This window comes from Mirounga leonina, unplaced genomic scaffold (genome assembly GCF_011800145.1).
Source record: "Mirounga leonina isolate KUSES-001 unplaced genomic scaffold, KU_Mleo_1.0 Mir_176, whole genome shotgun sequence".
Taxonomy (NCBI): domain Eukaryota; kingdom Metazoa; phylum Chordata; class Mammalia; order Carnivora; family Phocidae; genus Mirounga; species Mirounga leonina.
In genome coordinates this window covers 2,318,400-2,335,678 of record NW_023270454.1, presented here as the reverse complement: position 1 = coordinate 2,335,678, position 17,279 = coordinate 2,318,400, and the positions used below count along the sequence as shown (strand labels likewise).

The 17,279-nt window shown below is 55.2% G+C and overlaps 2 protein-coding genes across 7 annotated transcripts in view; both read right to left on the bottom strand.

Moving 5' to 3' along the window:
- The window catches only part of BMP1 (bone morphogenetic protein 1), a 42,868-nt gene extending 34,639 nt beyond the window's left edge, over window positions 1–8,229 (bottom strand). For all 3 annotated transcript variants that reach the window (XM_035022521.1, XM_035022520.1, XM_035022522.1), the window contains exons 1-2: window positions 8,046–8,229; window positions 963–1,076 (exon numbers count right to left, since the gene is read on the bottom strand). In XM_035022521.1, coding sequence (XP_034878412.1) covers window positions 963–1,076; window positions 8,046–8,199 — 268 coding nt within the window. In that variant the 5' untranslated portion in view covers window positions 8,200–8,229. The remainder of the gene's footprint in view (window positions 1–962; window positions 1,077–8,045) is intronic.
- A 992-nt stretch (window positions 8,230–9,221) lies between these two features.
- Window positions 9,222–11,816, bottom strand: SFTPC (surfactant protein C). 4 transcript variants are annotated; one of them, XM_035023149.1, is made up of 6 exons: window positions 11,748–11,816; window positions 10,883–11,044; window positions 10,507–10,629; window positions 10,141–10,251; window positions 9,625–9,772; window positions 9,223–9,427 (listed from the first exon to the last, which is right to left on the bottom strand). In XM_035023149.1, the coding sequence occupies exons 1-5, from the start codon at window positions 11,814–11,816 to the stop codon at window positions 9,635–9,637; spliced, it is 603 nt and encodes a 200-aa protein (XP_034879040.1). In that variant the 3' UTR covers window positions 9,223–9,427; window positions 9,625–9,634. The 4 variants fall into 4 exon arrangements, with proteins under 4 accessions (XP_034879039.1, XP_034879040.1, XP_034879041.1 ...); XM_035023148.1 differs by lacking the exon at window positions 9,625–9,772 and having other exon boundaries at window positions 9,222–9,427; window positions 11,748–11,806; XM_035023150.1 differs by lacking the exon at window positions 9,223–9,427 and having other exon boundaries at window positions 9,635–9,785; window positions 10,133–10,251; window positions 11,748–11,789.
- Window positions 11,817–17,279: the final 5,463 nt, after the last annotated feature.

The window sequence follows — 17,279 nt, the reverse complement described above, 5'->3', positions numbered from 1 at the left end:
ACTCCACGGCTGCCTGTGCCACGAGCCTCCCTCGTGCAGGACAGGGCAACTGCTTGGCCCCAGCAGAGTGTGTGCAGCATGGGCTCCAGGTGAGAATCCCTGTCCCTGGCAATGGAGACCTCCCTGGAGGCAGCACCATGTTCCAGAGCAGTGACAAGGCTGGACAGAAACGAAACGGCCTGTGCCCTGACTCTTCCTCTTCTCTCACCCATTCACAAGGTCCAGGTGGGTTGCTAGCTGCTTGGGCCACACTCGGAGATGAGAAGGACCCATCCCTGACCTTGAAAAGCTTTGAGTCCAGCAGGGAAGATAAACGTATTAAAAAAGAAAAACCACTGAAACGTGGTTCACTGAGTGAGATACTAACATGGTCAACAGAGAGCAGAGAGAGAGCGAATGGAGGTATAGGCATGCTGGGGGGATGATCAGGGAAGGTTTCACCAGAGAAGCTCTGGAGCTGGGCTTGGAAAGATGCGTAAAAGCTTGCAAAGTGGGAGCACGAGGTGAAGGCAGGAGGGACTGGGGTGTTGAGCAAAGAGCCTCAGATCTGGAGTGAGAAGGCTTGGGTTCCTGTCCCAGCTCTGCCACTGACCAGCTATGTGATCGTGAACAAGTCATGTTACCCCCATGGGTCTTAGTTTCTGTATCTGCAAGGCAGGGGTTGTCCTGACACCTACCTTTGCAGGTGGTTGGGGACAGTTAAGTTAGATAATGCTTTTGAAAGTCCTTTGTAAACTGTAAGCAAAAAGAATGTCAGTTCTGGCTCCTGGGTTTGTCTATACTTGCTGTTCCTCTGGGGGAAGGGATAAAGATATCCCAAGGGAAGACAAGCCATTATGCTGGGTTCAAGCTCATAGCCTCTGTCCTGAGAGGGCCTGGCTGGGAAACAGGGAGGTTCCTTGTTTCTCCAATTCTGGAACCCATTTCTGGGACATAGGAGACCCAGCCTGTACCTGGCGTACCTGCAGTTTTGATGGAAGACCTGTGCGTTGCCCGCTGCCTGAGATCTGCAGCCTGCTGCGCCTGGAAGGCCCTCAGGTCCTCCTCATCCAGGGCGATGTCCCCAAGGAAGGCAGCTAGAGAGAAAAGAAGAGGCCGGGGGAGTTAATCCTTCTACCCAGTACTGGCAGCCCCACTGCCAGGGGCTCCTCTATAGCAACTTTAGTCTGCAAATGCCTTCTGAGGAAGAAGGCAGCAGGGCACTGGCTTTGAGGATCCCTCGGGAGACTCGTGCTCACTTTGGAGTTGGGAATCCAGCAAAGCTGATACCCACCCCCTACCAGAGGAAGACACGGCCATGTCACTCTTCCCATCACTCTGAATACTTAGGAAGCACCTTCTGTGGGCCAGGCACCAGCCGAGTGATGCGCAAGATAGAAGAGGTCCCTGCTTGTGTAGAGCTAACCTTTGACAATACACAAATAAACAAACACTGAACTCAAGAATGGTGATGCGTGCTATGAAGAAAGCAGAAGGGGGTCAGATAACAGAGCGTCTACTCTGTGGGCCCATAACCCTGGTGCTGCGCTGAGCATGTGGTATTCACTCAACAAAGGCGGTTTCAAAGATGGAGGGGAGGATGTGAATAAGAACAGAGCAGAGAGGCATAGGAGGGAAACCAGGACACATAACGGAGCTGCCCTGCTAGGAGGAAGAAGTTTAACTGTTCTCGAGGGACTCCTATTCTCAGTTTCAGGGTCCCTTCTCTGGAGGAAGGAAGGCCGGGGGGGTCATAGAGCCCCCTGAATAGGCCATTTTGACTTCTGGATCTGGGGAGAGATGTTTTTAGAGAGATGGGCTCAAGAATCCGCCTGCCTTTTGAGAAGTCCGGAGCAGGAGGAAGCTGGGGAGCTGAGTGCTCTGGAAGGAGCTCAGAAGCGAGCTTCACACCGGGCTGGGCTGGGGGAGGCGGGAGGCTGAGCTGGATGGGGGTGGAGCTCAGGGAGCAGCTTCCCTGAAGCTCCACCCACGGCAACATCTGCTTTTCATCCGAGTGCTACACAGGCCTGGCGGCAGCATTACACAAATTATTTTAACCTTGAGGCCTTGCACACAGGTTTCTCCGCCCCAGATGGCCCACTGGGTGGACACACACACACACACTTCATCATACACAGAATCAGGCACATGGTGACATCCACAGCCATGCCCTCAAACACAGAGCTATGGAAGTCACAGAGATATATATGCTCCCCACTCCCATTCCCCCCAAGCAGCGCCGCACCACCCTTGCAGGTGGAAGGCACTCCAGAGTGTTTGTTCAAGTCAAGTATCACATCGATATTCTTTGGGCCTGCAAAGACACATGCCCATAGACACATACTCTGATGCAACCTAGACCTGGATTGACAGAACGTGGGAGTCCCCTCTAGCAGTTATCCAGGCCAACATTCCATTTTACAGATATGGAAACTGAGGCCTGGAAGGGAAATGATCTCCCACACTGCTAGTTGCTGGAGAGGCTGGATTCGTAACATGGGCCTCCTGATTCCCAGTCTAGCACTTGTTGTGTTCAAGTGCCTTACTGCTGTAGAACCCATATCGTAAATTCCCATACACAAAAATAGACACTCACGCAGACACACATTCACACACACACAAAATGCACGGTCACAGACAGTTCTAAAAAACACACATGCACAAGCTCCAACACACAGAGACTAACTGCAAGCTCTAAACCCAGTAAGCCAGTAATGGTAGCCATAATGACACCTTCCCAGTTGACAAAGTGCTTCCCCATTAATGAATTCATTTAATCCTGGCCCACTCAGGGCATGCCCGTTAAATCATGCTCCACCTGTGCATTTGCCTACGAGTGTGCAATTACAAACTCTTCGAGAGATAACCTCATGGCTAGATTCCAGCCCACCTCCCTGACTTCAGAGATCAGAACACTTGGGCCTAAGAAGGGAAATGACTTGCCCAAGGTCACCAGCTGGTAAGTGGCCCAGAATCTCTTCCACCACATGAGAAAGATTTTTTTTCCCATAAAATGTCACCATTGGGGGACTTGGCTCAGCAATTGATTGGATGGCAGCAGGAGACGTTTCTTAGCTGGCATGCAAAGGTGGTGGGATGAGAGGTGCACTCCGAGAAGACAATGCCAACATTCACACAGGCACACGCAGGCCACACGGATACCCTCACACCTTGACACACCTTTCACCTCTGCACAGACACTGACACCTCTGGGTTCACGTGCCCACACCCATGGGCACCATCATATACACACGTGGCTGCACATTTAGACTCGTCCTTGGACATGGCAGCAAAGCACAAAGTCTCTGTAGGCAGACAGACCTGTCTTTGAGTCCCAGCTTGGCTCCTATTAGCTGACAAGTCACAGAAACTCTTCTAAACCTCAATTTTCTCCTACATAAAAAGGCGCTAACGATAGAATCTGTCTCCCAGGATGACTGCATGAAATAAGGCATGTAAATAAAGCACGTAGCACAGAGCCTGGAACACAGTAAGTACCCACTAAATGGTCACTGTTAATCTTACCCCCCAAACAGCCCCATAAGCTCAAGATCAGCTCTCCACTTTCCAAGGGCATATCAGTTCACCCCCATTGGCTTCCTGGCTGAGTGAAGCCCCAGAGTGCTCAGAAGCAGAACCTCGAATTCCAAGTACAGAGGCCACGGAACCGTGCTGGCCTGTGAGACCAGGGCGGTGTGGGGGGCAGGGCAAGCGGAAGGCGCAACAGGCCCTAGGATGGCCACAGAGCTCTTCTGCCGAGCGGGCGTCCTGTGGTGGGGATGTCATGGCTGAAGAATGTGTGGGAACAGAGTGGGGGTGGGGAGGCGTGGGGTGGGCAGGGGAGCCTTCTGGCCAGGAGTTGAGCCTGAAGGCCCTGCCCATTTGGGATTCCCCCATGGGGAAGCTAGGGAATCTGGATGCTGGAGAGTCCAGGACAACCCCCCTTACCCGGAAGGAAGTCCTGGGGTCAAGGTCAGGGTAGTAGTTGTTTTCAACACAGGATCAAAAGTTTGTTTTGTTTTCTGGCTGTAAACCAGCCGGGAGCACTCATGGCCACTCCATAGTCAGGCTGGGGGCAGGAGAGGAAAGAAGGAGTAAGGTGGACTTCGTGTGCCCATCCTCTAGGTAGGCCTCTTGGCTCCGGAGTCTCCTCCCCTGGGGCACGGCAAGGCATCCGCATCCGCATGTCCCATCACACAAATGCAAGCTTCTTGCTGGGGGAGAACATACTCAAGCTCCCACGGACATGGGCACGTACTTAATCACAGCTGCATGCTGCTACACAGGTGCATATCTGCACACACCCCAACGTGTACTCAGGAATACCCACATGCACAGTTGGATGGACTTGCCCATAAAGCAGGAGTACACCCACAAACGTGCCCAAACACTCTCTTGACTACTTCCCTGTGCAAGCCCTAGTGTATTCAAACACACAAATTATTGCATGTACACATTTCACAGGCTATACCTCCCAAAGGTGAAGGGCACCCTTAGAAATGAATGGGGGGAGTGGAGAGAGAGACAGAGAGACAGAGAGATTAGCTGATTCCCCTGGATATCCTTAGGAGGCCCTTAGTGGCCTGAGTGACACATTCTACACCCGCCCCATCCTCCCCCAATATCTTCTGGAGAAACTAGAACTCTTGAGAGTTCCTTCTTTCTGGGGAGTCCCATTGGTCCCCCTCCATCTGGAGCCCAGGGAGATTCTAAGTCTTTTCCTCCTCCCTTGGGGCACCTAAAAGAGAAGGTGACTCAGGGAGCAGGGGCATAGGTGGGTGGGTGACTCATTCAGAGTGTCTGGAGGGGGAATGTGGTCTGGCAAGAGACTGGATCACTTCTCAACCTCCAAAACTTGTGACTGAGGCCTCTTGAAGTCCAAACCTGGGCAACAAGGCCCCTGGGGTGGGGACAGTGATGAGGGCTGGTAAGCTACTAGCCCACCTCATCTTCTCAGAGCAAGCAAACCTCTGAGCTGCCAGCTAGGGCCGAAGTAAGGTCCTCACTGGCTCAAGGGCACTCCCCAGGTGCTTCTCTGCCTCTGGGAGCAGCTGTGTCCCCATTCCTGCCTCCCGCATCTCTCCCAGAGCCCTGAGGCTCACTGCCAAGAGCTGGGAATCTCAGGGAAGATCCCCCTTGATGGTTTGGCATCCTAACATATAAGAAATCAGGGCTGATTCGCAATCTCCCTGGGCAAGGGGTAGAGAAGGAAAGAGAGAGAGACAGAGAGAGCTCATATGTGCACATGAGGGCCTGCACACCAGAGCATGAGCTTGGTGGAACCAGCTCTCAGCACACACATAGAACAACTCTGCTTCCCGCCTATTGTTCTAGTGTTGCCCAGAAGATCCAGGAAACTCTCCAGGGTATCAGGGGTCTTAATTTTGCCTTACTGCCCTCAATTTTGCCCTACCTCTGACAGTAAGTGCAGGAGGTAAACTCAAATGAAGGGGCCTGGTTATCCTGAAAGGTGAGCCAGGGGATTCAACAGGACTTTCATTCTTGGTCCTCCGTGTGCAGGGAGGAGAAGAGGAGAGAGCTGGAAAGGGTGAAGGGAGCAGAGCTAAGCAGGCAGATCAGGGGCATCCAAAGGAGGCAAAGCCTGGTGCTCCTGCCATCATCACATCTAGCACCTGGACGGCGGGGCTTAGAGGGAGCAAGAGGACACAGCAACATGAACAGAGAGAAGAGCCTAGGGACGCAAGGTGTGAGGCTGTTGGCGTGGGGTCTTAGGGAGTCAGGGTGGAGGTAGGCAAGGCTGCAGCAGTCACCCCCAGGAGGGAGGCCTGGATCTGACCCTGACTCTTGGCCTTGTCAGGCTCTCGGGCCCTCTCGGCCACCCCCAGGCCTGGCCCAGCTCCCCATCAGCCTCACTTCACCCTGGGGCAGAGCCTTCTCCAGAGCCCTTGTTTGAAGTTCCAACTCAGCCAGCCCCACCCTAGCATGAAATCTGAGACTGGGGATAGAGCCTCAGCCTCCTGCCGCCTCCTCCGAAAATCACTCCAAATCCCTCCAGGAGTGAAATACATCAGATTGACTTCCTACCCATTCTTCAAGGCCTTCCCTCCTCCATGACGAACCCCCAAACCTTCCCAGCCTGCTGTGAGCCGTGGTTCTCTGCCACTGCCACCGCCAGGCCTGTAGAGGGGTAAGGGGCTCCTTGAGCCTTTAAGCCCTTTCCTCCCAAGGTGGCACAGAACGCCTCTTGGTTGGTGCGGTTGGTTACATCCCCACGCGTCTTATGCCCCTCCCAGACTGGAAGCCCTTTGAGGGCAGGGGCCATGTCTTACACTTTTCTGTATCTCCCCCAACATGAAGCCCAGGGCCTGGCACATATTATAAGCATTCAGTCCATGTAGATCAGCTGAATGAATAAGTGACACAAGGACAGGGACAGGGAGACACTCCCTTCCAGCAAACCCAGCCCATTCCCTCAGAAAAAAATGAAGTGAGAGTGTGAGGCACAGAAAACAGGGGAGTAGGCAGCAAACATTTATTGCTTACTGTGTGTTAATCTCTAATAAGTGTTTTATATATATTCTCATATTTAATCCTTGCCATCAACTCTACAGAGAGACATATTATCAGTTCCATTTTACAGGTGAGAAAAGCAAAGTTCAGAGATGATAATTAACATTCCCCAGGCAGTAGAGCTAATGAGTTGTGGGTCCAGGATTGACAGCTTAGGTCTGCCTGCCTCCAAAGCCCAAGCTCCATCCGCTTAGCCTCATGCCCACTCCAAGCCCAGGGAGAAAGATGATGGCTAATGTCTGGTTTACCCACAACCCAGCAAGGGTGGAGAAAGGCTGAGATTTGGCTTCTCCTCCCACTGGAAGAAGGGTCTACCTCTTCTGTAGGTTGCTGTGTGTGATGCATTCACCCAAAGTAGGGAGTCCAGGGTCAGGACTAGAGGGACCCAACCTCTTATACCACATACAGGCACTCCTAGAACTCTAGGGACTGGGCCACTACCCCTGTCCCTGGTTATTTGGAGACAGGCTGAAATCAGAGGCAGGAAGTTGAGGAAAGATTCTGATGATATCTTATGGCCTGTGTGTTCTCTTGTCCCAGGCAGCCTGTTCAGGGTCATCTGATTAGGCAAATGGCCTGAGTGCCTGGCCATCTGGTCACTCCAGGGGCAAGACCCCTCTGGGCCCAGCAGGAGTGAAGGGGTTACATGGGGTCTACATGGACAAAGAACACACACACATACACAAACACACACTCTGGGGCCCTGACCTCAGCTAATTAGCCTCCAGTGTCTGTGGACTAAGAGAGCGGATACACAGTATTTGAGTTCTCTGTGTTTTTCCCCTTTCCACCCCAACTTGGCCTTGGTAGGTACTTCTGGCACCTAAGGGCAGAGGTAATCCCCCCTCCCTGGCTGGCTTCTCTAACTTTGACAGCTGTCTCCTCTGTCCCAGAAGGCCGCTGTGTCTGGTGGGGGGACCATGGGACACCCAGGGAGCATGACATCAGAGGATCCCTTGAAAAACTTTCTTCTTTCACTTGGGCTGGGTGGGGGCCTCAGGAGACTTGCTCCTCGGAGATGCAGGCCTCCCGCACCCCCTGGGCAGACAGATGTGCAGCCTGGGGGCAGCCCAGACAGGCTGGAAAACAGCAACGTCCTGGAGCCCGAGATGGGGGACAAGGGAAAAGTGCACACACACACAGGCACACACGCACACACACGGACACACACACACACACACACACGGGAGTTTGGCCAGAAAAGTTTCCTGCAGGAGGAAAAGCCTCCTTGGCCGCAGGTTTCTCCCTGGACCCAAAGAGCTTGTCCCAGGAATCTTCTGGGAAGAGAGGGCAGCGGCAGCAGCTTCCACAAATAGCAGCACAACTTCAGTCCTAAAAGTCCCCCAAACTTCCCCCTCCCTCTCTCCCTCTTTCTTTTGTTCCCCACTGCATTGCCAACCAGGCAGCTCCCGGCTTCCCACACTGGACTGTCCTCCCCCAACCCCAAACCCCCAGCAGCCCGCGCCTCCCCGCGGGGCCTGCCCGCGCCCCGGCCCCAGGCGCCCCGGCCGGTCGGCGGGGTGGGGGGCGCCTACCCGCCTTGCAGGGGTCTTTGTAGCCGACGGGCTCCGAGTCGTCCTCCTCCCCCAGGTCATAGGTGTAGTCGGCCAAGTCCAGCGGCCGGCCCGGGCGCGGCAGCAGCAGCAGCCAGAGCAGGAGCGGCAGCGGCAGGCGGGCCACGCCGGGCATGCTGGAGGGCGCGGCGGCGGCAGGAGCGGTGGCGGCGGCGGCGGCGGCGGCGGCGGGGGCGGCGGCGGCGGGTCGCGCCCGGACGCGGGAGCCGGCGAGAGGGGAAGCGGAGGACTGGCGGCGAGGGGAGGGCGCTCCCCTCCGCTCGCCCGCGCGCTCCCTCCCCGCGCTGCCCCCCCTCGCGCGTCCCTACCTCTCCCCCTTCCCTGTCCTCGCCCCCCTCCTTCCTGTCTCCCGCCCCCTCTCCGGCCCGGCTCCTCGGCCCTCTCCCTGCGCCTCCAGCCTTCTCCGCTCCCTTCCCTTCTTTTCCTCTTTCCTTCTCTCCTCCCCCCCCCCCCCCCCCCCCCTTTTAGGGAAATGAGCTCGCTGGAAGGCGGGTTTTCGCCCGGAGCTCGGCCCCCCTCGGGTCCGGGACAGCGCACGGCCGGGCCGGGCGGCGCGCCAGCCGGGGGCGGGGACCGCGGGAGCAGGCCCGCCCCGGGAGGGGGCTCGGGCGGCCCGGGGCGCGGGCCGGCGGGGCCGAGGAGGGGGCGCCGGGCCCCGAGGTGCCCGGCCGACGGCCGCTCCCGCGAGGTGCCCTCTAGCGGCGGCTCGTCACGCGGGCGCGGGGCCCGAGTCCGGTCCCGGGCAGCGGGACACGCTGTCAGGTCGCTCCGCTGCTTCTGCCCACCTCCGCCCCCTCGGTCTCTGCGTTTCTCTGCCTGCGTCTCTCGGTCGCTCGGTCTCAGCCTTTCTCGGACCCTCGCCCTCTCCCATCGCGGTCCCTGTCTCTCTAGTTCTGTCGGTCTCTGGCTGTCTCTGTCTCTCGTCCTCCCTTGGGAGATACCACTGGAGGGCGCCTAAAGCCCGTGGATTGCCCAGTCCCCTCGCCACTGCCCCCTGTCCCCCATCACGCCCTGACCGGGGTGGGGGGGGGGAGGGGAAAGCCCCGTCGTTCCCCCAGGGCCCTCCCCTGCCCCTAACTGGCCCCACCAGGAGCAGGACTGAGGGCGTGTGGGAAGATGCAAGAGGTGCACCCTTTGTTTTTCAATCAGACTGCTTTATTCTTTCGTGGTAGGAGCCCCTTGGCCCTAGGAGCCGTATCTCTTCTGCCCGCTCCCACCTCTCCCCACAGCTCCCATTTCTCCAGCTCCAGTCCCTGTGGTGTGGGTAGGAGCAGCTTGCTATTTCTCTGCAAAAGACCTTTAGCGCATGGATCTTTCCTCTTCACTTGGGGCTTCCACAGGCCCTGAGAAGCAAAGAAACACTGTTTATTATGTGAGGGAGAGGGACTGGGAGGGGGCGGTCTATGAACTTCCCTCCCCTGAGCTCCCTAGATGGCCCAGCTCAGTGGATTCCCCAGTTCCTGGTCAGCTGACATGGCAAGGTGGCGCAAGCCTTCCTGGGCCACTGCTGCTCGGGGCCCTAGCAGTCACACCTGCTCACCTGAGGGGTCCTAGATGTAGTAGAGGGGCACCTCGCCACACAGGGTGCTCACTGTGGTGCCCAGGAAGTCCAGGTCCCCAGGGGATGCTGAGCCAGCATCATGGCCCTCCTCCTGGCCCAGCTTGGAGGTAGACACTGCAGGCTTGACCTGGAAAGAGCACCTAATTTGGAGCCTGGGAACTGAGTTTCTGTCTCACCTATGGCATTATTGTGGGACCTCAGGTGTGTCAGGCCATCTCTCCAAGCCTCCGAAAAGCCCTGCTTTCCTCACCAGTGAAGAGGGGGCTGTGCTGGAGTCAGAAGCCCCCGGGGAGTGAGGTTCAGCTGAGGCCAGCAGCTTGGCATCAGGGAAGGACTGGGGAATTGGTAGGGAAGATGTGGTACAGGTGAGTTTAGAGACGGGCACCTACCTGGCAGCCCCCACGCTTTACAGGTGGCAAATAGCTGTCATCTCAAATGCTCCTCCCAGCAGCCCTGGGAAGGGGACAACCCACTCCTCCTCACCCACACACCTACCTGGAAGTTCTGGAACTTTCTAGTGAGAGCCTCAAGACTTGGGATGTTCTCCGGAGCCATCTTCATGACATAGCAACAGGTTCCTGGGGCTGGCTTATAGGCAATCAGGAGCTGAGCACAGGAAGCCCAGAGTTCATTCAAGAAGGCCCTGCCTCGCTCACTCCCTAACCCTGATCCTGGGCCATCTCCCTCTAGGTTAGGCACCTGAGGGAGTCCTATTGGAATCTGGGGCTCAGCCTGGGGAGGCAAAAGGGCTAGGGGCTGGGGAGAGATGGATGTGCATGAAGTGGCACAGCTGGGTGGCCTAGCAGTCTTGTCATTGGCCCCCAGCCCCAGCCCCAGGATCAGGAAGTCCGGTATACCCACCCGCTGGTAGTCATACACTACAATACCACTGGAGCCAATGGGGAAGGTGGCAGTGGTGCCCGCACGCTCCTGCAGGGCCAGGCGCTGCTGGGCTTCCGGTCCCCCAATGCTCATCTCCAGAACCTGGGGGAGGGCACAGGGTGGCCTGGTATTTCTCTTTCCCCACTCATCCCTTCAGTCCCCATGTCCACCCTCAGCTCTAAAGCCTAAGCCGGAGTTGCCACCCTGTTCCTGCTTCTGTCCTTTCTTGAGGCACCCCTTGCCTCCTCCCCTCCATTCCCCCACCCCCCGACAGTTCACTCTCTGCCCAGCCCGCCCAGCCCCTCTGTTTGGCGTGTCCTCTACCCACTGCCCACCCCATTCTGGGCCTGCTCACCATCTCAGTGTGCTTCTGGCTCATGTGAAGACCCATTAGCAGGGCCCCTACAATCACCACGACCACAAGGACTATCACCACGACCACGATGAGAAGGCGTTTGAGGCTCACAGGGCAGCAGGGGATGATGCCAAAACGGCCCTGGTTGGCTGCCGAGTAGTCCTGACGTGGTGGGACAGGCAGGGAGACAGGTATGAGGTCATGAGCAGGGCCCTTCTTCTCTCTGCACAAGCTAGACACCCTCCCAGAGCCGGACACCAATGCTATGGGTTTGCAGAGGAGGGCTGAGATCAGAGAAGGCTTCTTGGAGGAGGTGGTCTGGATTCCAACAGAAAGGCTTAAACATGAAGTCTAGCGTGGAGAGACCCAAGGGAGCCTGCTTCGCCAGTCTCATCTCCTGCTGTTTCCTCCAGACCCCTGGCACCCCAGCCATCCCCATCCCTCTCTGTTCCCCCAAATAATCCATGCTCTCTCACACCTCCCTGCCTTTACACATTCTACCCCTTCCTCCTGCAATGCTTGCCTTCTCCACCTAGTGAGCTCCTACCTATTCTTCTGGAGCCAGCTCAAATGTCCTTTTCTCTGTGAAGCTTCCTGTGACTCCCCGCATAGTGTCTGCTTACGCGGTGCTCTCTGCAGCCCTTTCCACTGACCACTGTGGTGGCTCTCGGCCCCTCACGTTGGAATGATCAGTTGCCATGTCCATCTCCCCGAAGGACTCTGCCTTAGTGGTTGGTGTCCCTGCCCTAACTTAGCACGGTCCTAGGTTAATGAAGTGAATGAAGGTGGATGAAGACACCGGCTCAGAGAGCTTGGATGAGGCAGGGCCCAGCTCACACACATGTACACACACGGTCATACTCACTGGCGGGCTCTCAATCAGGACCTCCTTGCTGCCCACGTCCATCTTGCTGTAGGCGCCTTCCCCTCTCATCTCCCAAGTGTGACTAGGGTCTTATATGTGCTGGTAGGGAGAGGGGACAGAGGTGAAGGATCCGGCCTCCTTCTGCCAGCTAAGCCCTTGGCTTTGAAGCCTGTTTGTTCCTGGCCCTCCAGAACTGAGGTCCCGATAAGCCAGCTGCGAGAGCGCCTGAGGGCCCTTGGCCCTGGCCCATGAGTCCTCTTGGCCCTGGCCAGAGCAAAGCTGGGTGTGCTGAGCAAACTTGCCCTTGGGCAATCTGCACCTCCCACTGTAGGTGTCTTCCTGGCATTGGCTGCCTTTCTTGCTGGCACCTGCCCCTGCAGTCTTGTGGCTTTTCCTGTCCCTCTGCCAGGTTGAACCTCTCAGGCAGCCAGGGGTCTGACCCAATGGGGAGTCCACCACACTTCCCAACAGAATTCCCCCCGTGCAGAGGGATGAGCTCCAGGAAGGGGAATGAGAAGGCAGTGCCTGTGGACCCAGGAGGCCCTGTTAAGGCAGATGGATGCTTTGGCATCAGTGTGGGGGCTCATATGTGGCCATTTCTCAGAGAGCCTCACATTTCACTTCAAGTATGCCACCTGCCTGGCCTCCACCCACACATCTGGTACCTAACCTCAAACTTGCCGCTAGTCATTCTTTTCCTAATTCTGAAAACTGTCCCCTCTGGCTATAAATTTTTGCCTACTAATGTGTGGTTTTTCATCCTTTGCTATGGGCATGTTTGGAAGCTAAAGGCTTTCCCCCCCTGCTTTTACTTTTATTCACATTTATTTTATGCTGAATTTATTCCCAGGCCATACGTGGTTGTTTCTCCAGTTTCTTGTGGGCTTTCTCATCTGTGCCACCTCCTCTTCTGGGTTGGGAACAATCTGCTCTGTTTCAGGAAGGATCATCTCAATGTGGCAAGGAGAGCCCATGCAGGGGTTAATCCGACCAGGAGCTCTGTAAACTTAATGGCTCATTTGGGGGCTCTGTTCACCTGGATGTGCTCAATGACCAGAGAATCTACATCTAAACCCTTAAGTTCAGCATTACTCTCTGCATTTGTAAGCATGCGCAGCAACAGTTCAGCACTCTTTTCAGGCTGCTGGCCCTGTGTCCAGCCCCACTATTGGGCCCCGGGCACACCTATCAGCTCCACCATTATAATGATGGAATGGCCCACATTGTTTCTGTAAAGTGACTCCAGATACTTGGTGGCTTTGGGGATATACCTGCCCTTGATGATCTGGGCAGTTTCATGAGTGCTCTTAAAATGAATGTGAAGATTTGAACTTCTTGATGGGAATGATTTTGTCGGGTTCTCTGCATCAAGTAAACAGGGAACCATTTTTGATAGCAGATTCCACACCTGACACTCGTTTCTTGTGCCCAGACAGCCTTGCACAGGGCTGGCTGCAGTGACTGATGGGATCCCCATCTCCTCATTCTGGAATCTCACCTGCTTGGTGCTGCCTATGACCCTATCCCTCTAGGCTCCTCTGTTTATACCCTCGGATCCTAAATTTGCCCTGAGAATGCTCCTCACCCCAATATGATGCACTTTCTGGACCTTCTCCTTCTCCCTTCCATCCCTTTTACCTCCTTCCTCAAAGCCACTTCTGTTGCTTGGTTGTACTAAACTAAATCGACCAATGGCTGCATCCTCTCTTGAGCTTTCCTCCACTTGCTGGGCCAGGTGGTCTCTACGGTGCCTTTCCCTTGGAACTTTCTAAGTGTCGAAGTCAGAGCCCCACCCTCACTCCTCTGGGCCTAACTCCCTTAGCCTCCTGATACTTAAGCTCCAACACTTCACCCCAGTTCCTGTCCCTGGCCTAGGGGCTCCCTTACACCTTGGCCCTGCCCTTCAATCATGAGCTGGCCCCCAGCTCTCCAGCCCTGGAGGGTTGCCCTGTCCCCACGAGGACCTCCTCTTCAGCAGGAGAGCCTTCAGCCTCCAGGTTGCACAACAGCATGGCATCTGAGCTGAGAGTGCCTGAGAAGCTCAGGGAAGGAGAGAGGGGAGGGGAGGGAGTGTTTGCTCCCACCCCCCTCCTCACCCCCCCCAACTGCCCCTTTAAATATTTGCTGAAACCTCTAGCAGCAAGTGTCCTAGGAGCAGTGGTGGGGGTGGGGTCCAGGGAGGAGGGGGAGGCATCCTCCTCTCAACATGTGCAGCCTCTGCTGGGGTATGCAGGAGCCAGATGTAGGAGACCGCTGCCTGTGGTGCCCACCCCTGCCCGCCCCCAGCGCGCCCACTCCCGCCCCGGGTTGTCCTGGCAACGCTGCGATTGATTGGCTGACTCACACGCACTGGGCCTGAGCCAGGAGGGCAGCGGGCCAGCAGGAGAGCCAGGGAGGACTGCAAGCATCTCGGGGTCCCTGCGGGCATCTCAGGGGGCCGCATGGTCCAGCTGTGGAGCTTGTTCCGAACGGGCGCTGTGTGTAGGGCTTGCCATCATCAGCTGGTGCTGAGAAAGGAGTCTCTCTTGGAAAGAAGCCTCTGCTCTCTCAGGTCCTCAGTCTCCCCTGCAGGCTGCCCTTTGGCTGTAATTCTCACAAGCTTTGTGGTTTTTCTTTTCTTTTTCTTTTTTCTTCCACTTGTTTTTGCCTGTTTGGAGGTTGGGGAAAGAAGGTTGCCCTCAAGTTTCATAAGGGGAGTTCAGATGCTAGCACCAACCCCTCTGGCACTGACCCAGTAGAGGTCTTGGGGTCCTCATCTTCGTTTTCAGGAAACGAGGAGGGACCTTTAGCTGGGCATGGATAGCTGTCCCCCGCCCCCCCCGCCCCCCTCCCCACACCCCACACCAGCCCTCTGCTGCAGACTTCTCACATCTTGGCCTTTACTTAGGCCGTTTCTCCCTCCTGGAAATCCCACCTTCGATGCCTCTCCACCTCTCCGAGTGCCATCAGCCCTACAAGGCCAGGCAAGAGCCAACGGCAGCTGCCCCACCACCTCACTGGCCCAGGCTACGGTGCCCCCTCCCTCCTCCAAAATCTCCTGGCCTCCTGCTGCCCTTTCACCTGCCATTTAGCACACACTGCTGTTCTCATCAGCTATGCGGGAGTTTTGGTGTTGCCCTATCTTCCCTGGGACTGGCCCTGAGACCATGCTTTCCTGAGGTTTCTTTGTACCTGCTGCAGGGCAAGGAGCACAACACAGCCAACATGTAATTATATTCAAGGATAGGATGGTCACCAAACATGAAGGGGCTCCAGGTGAGCGGTCAAGAGTTCATTTCTTCAGCATGTGGAAGTCTTGCTGCTTCACTGGCCAGCTCTGGGACCCTGAATGAATCCGTCTTTCTGCCTTTCCAGGCTTGAGTGTGTTCAACTGTGAAATGGGACTAGTCTGCCTATCCTGTCCCCCTCTCCAAGCTGTTGTGAAGATCCAATGACATCATCAATCCAATCATCATGATTATCATCATCTACTTCATCCCCCAAAACACCTCTTCTCGCTAGCTGAGAATAGGGCCCAGACTCCCCCTCTCTGTCTGTCTCTGGGCTAAATCCCTCTGGGAGAACTGTAGGTGATGCAGAGCCACCCCTTCTATGTGAGCCTTTTCTTTTCCCCCTTCCAGCTCCTCAGCTGCAGGGGCTGGGACAAGATTCACTCTGCCCTTTGTGCGCTGGGCAGAGCCGTGCCAGGGACGGGTGGGGATGGTACCCAGCTGCCCCGGCCGCCCTCCCCACCCCAATTGCTTGTCTTCCCTCACGCTGGCATACAGAGAGCTGCACGAGCAGCTGGATGGGCAGTGGCAAGTGAGCATCAGAGGGACGGGGCATCCCTGCTTGAGAGAACATGGACAGACGTAAGCTCCAATCAGAGAAGCCCCTGCTGGCAGAGGCTGGGGACAGCTGGGGACACATCTTAAACCCAGTGATCTCAGTTTCCTGGCCTGATATAGAAAGAACACTAGACTGGGAGCCCATTCACCTGACTTCCAGGCTCCCCTGGTCCTGTACCCCCGAACTTTTGGCACAGTCAATCCCGCACACAGACCCCCCCCCGCCCCCAGGGAGGTAACACAGCGGAGAGCAGCAGTTCTCAAACATTTTGGTTTCAGGACCCCTTAACATTCTTAAAAAATATGGAGGACTCCAAAGAGCTTTTGTTTATATGGGTTATAGCTATTGATATTTACCATATGGATATTTACTGAGAAATTGAAAAGGGTTAATTAATTAATTAATGAAGTTGCAATAATAAACCCATTCTATGTTTTAAGATAAATAACACAAATTAAAAAAAATTATTTTACAAAGCAAAAAATTAGACAAGAGTGTCATTGTTTACATTTTTGCAAATCTCTTTATTTTTTTAAATATTTATTTATTTATTTAGAGAGAGCATGACAGAGGGAGAAGGAGAGAATCCTCAAGCAGACCCCCTGCTGAGCGCTGAGCCCCACACAGGGCTCGATCCCAGGACCCTGACATCATGACCTGAGCCAAAATCAACTTAACCAACTGAGCCACCCAGGTACCCCTTGCAAATCTCTTTAATTTCTGGCTTAGTAAGAAGATACATCATGTAGCCTCTGGACAATTCCAGGGTATTTTCGTGAGAGTGTGAAAGTGAAAAAGTAAAATTAAGTTTTAACATTCTTAGGACAATTGTTTTGACCTCAGTGACTCCCTGGAAGGTTCTCCTGGACTCCCTGGACCACACTTTGGAAACACCTGGTATAGAAGTATGACTGTGGGGGCGTCTGGGTGGCTCAGTCGGTTAAGCGTCTGCCTTTGGCTCAGGTCATGATCCCAGGTTCCTGGGATCGGGTGAGATGTTGGGCTCCCTGCTCAGTGGGGAGCCTGCTTCTCCCTCTGCCTGCCATTCTCCCTGCCTGTGCTCTCTCTCTCAAATAAATTTAAAAAAATCTTAAAAAAAAAAAAAAGTACGACTATGAAATTTGGAGTTGGGCAGAGTGGGTTGAAATCCTTGTTCTGTCCCTTTCTTTGGGTACTACCAGCCTCACCTCTCTTATCTGTAAAAAGGGATTCATATCATCCACCTTAAAAGTTTGGAAGGATTAAGTACATAGAATACATAACACACAGTAGATGTGACATCAAGCTGGGCTGCTTTCCTCTTATTTTGGGCCTCAGTTTCCTCATTTGTGACAAAGAGCTGTACTGGAAAATGTCCAGGGCTCTACCCAGCTTCAACAGTCCGTGGTTGGGTAGGGAGAGATGTTCCAGAATTCCACACACTCCCACTCCAACTCAGTGACAAACATTTCCCTTTTCAGCTCACAGAGACACAAAGGCACATTCTGTTCACTGGCTCGTGGACACACATGTGAACACAGCTACACACACATGTCGCTGATGACACACCCATGAACTCTTGTTTAGAGGATGTGTCCCCCTGAGGGCCACGACAGAGGGACAGGCACACAGAGGCACGTGGACCCACAATGCGGAAATGCCCCCACCAGGCGATAGGGGCCTGAGTGCAAGGGGCCGTGCAGACGCGGAGGAGGCACATGCACA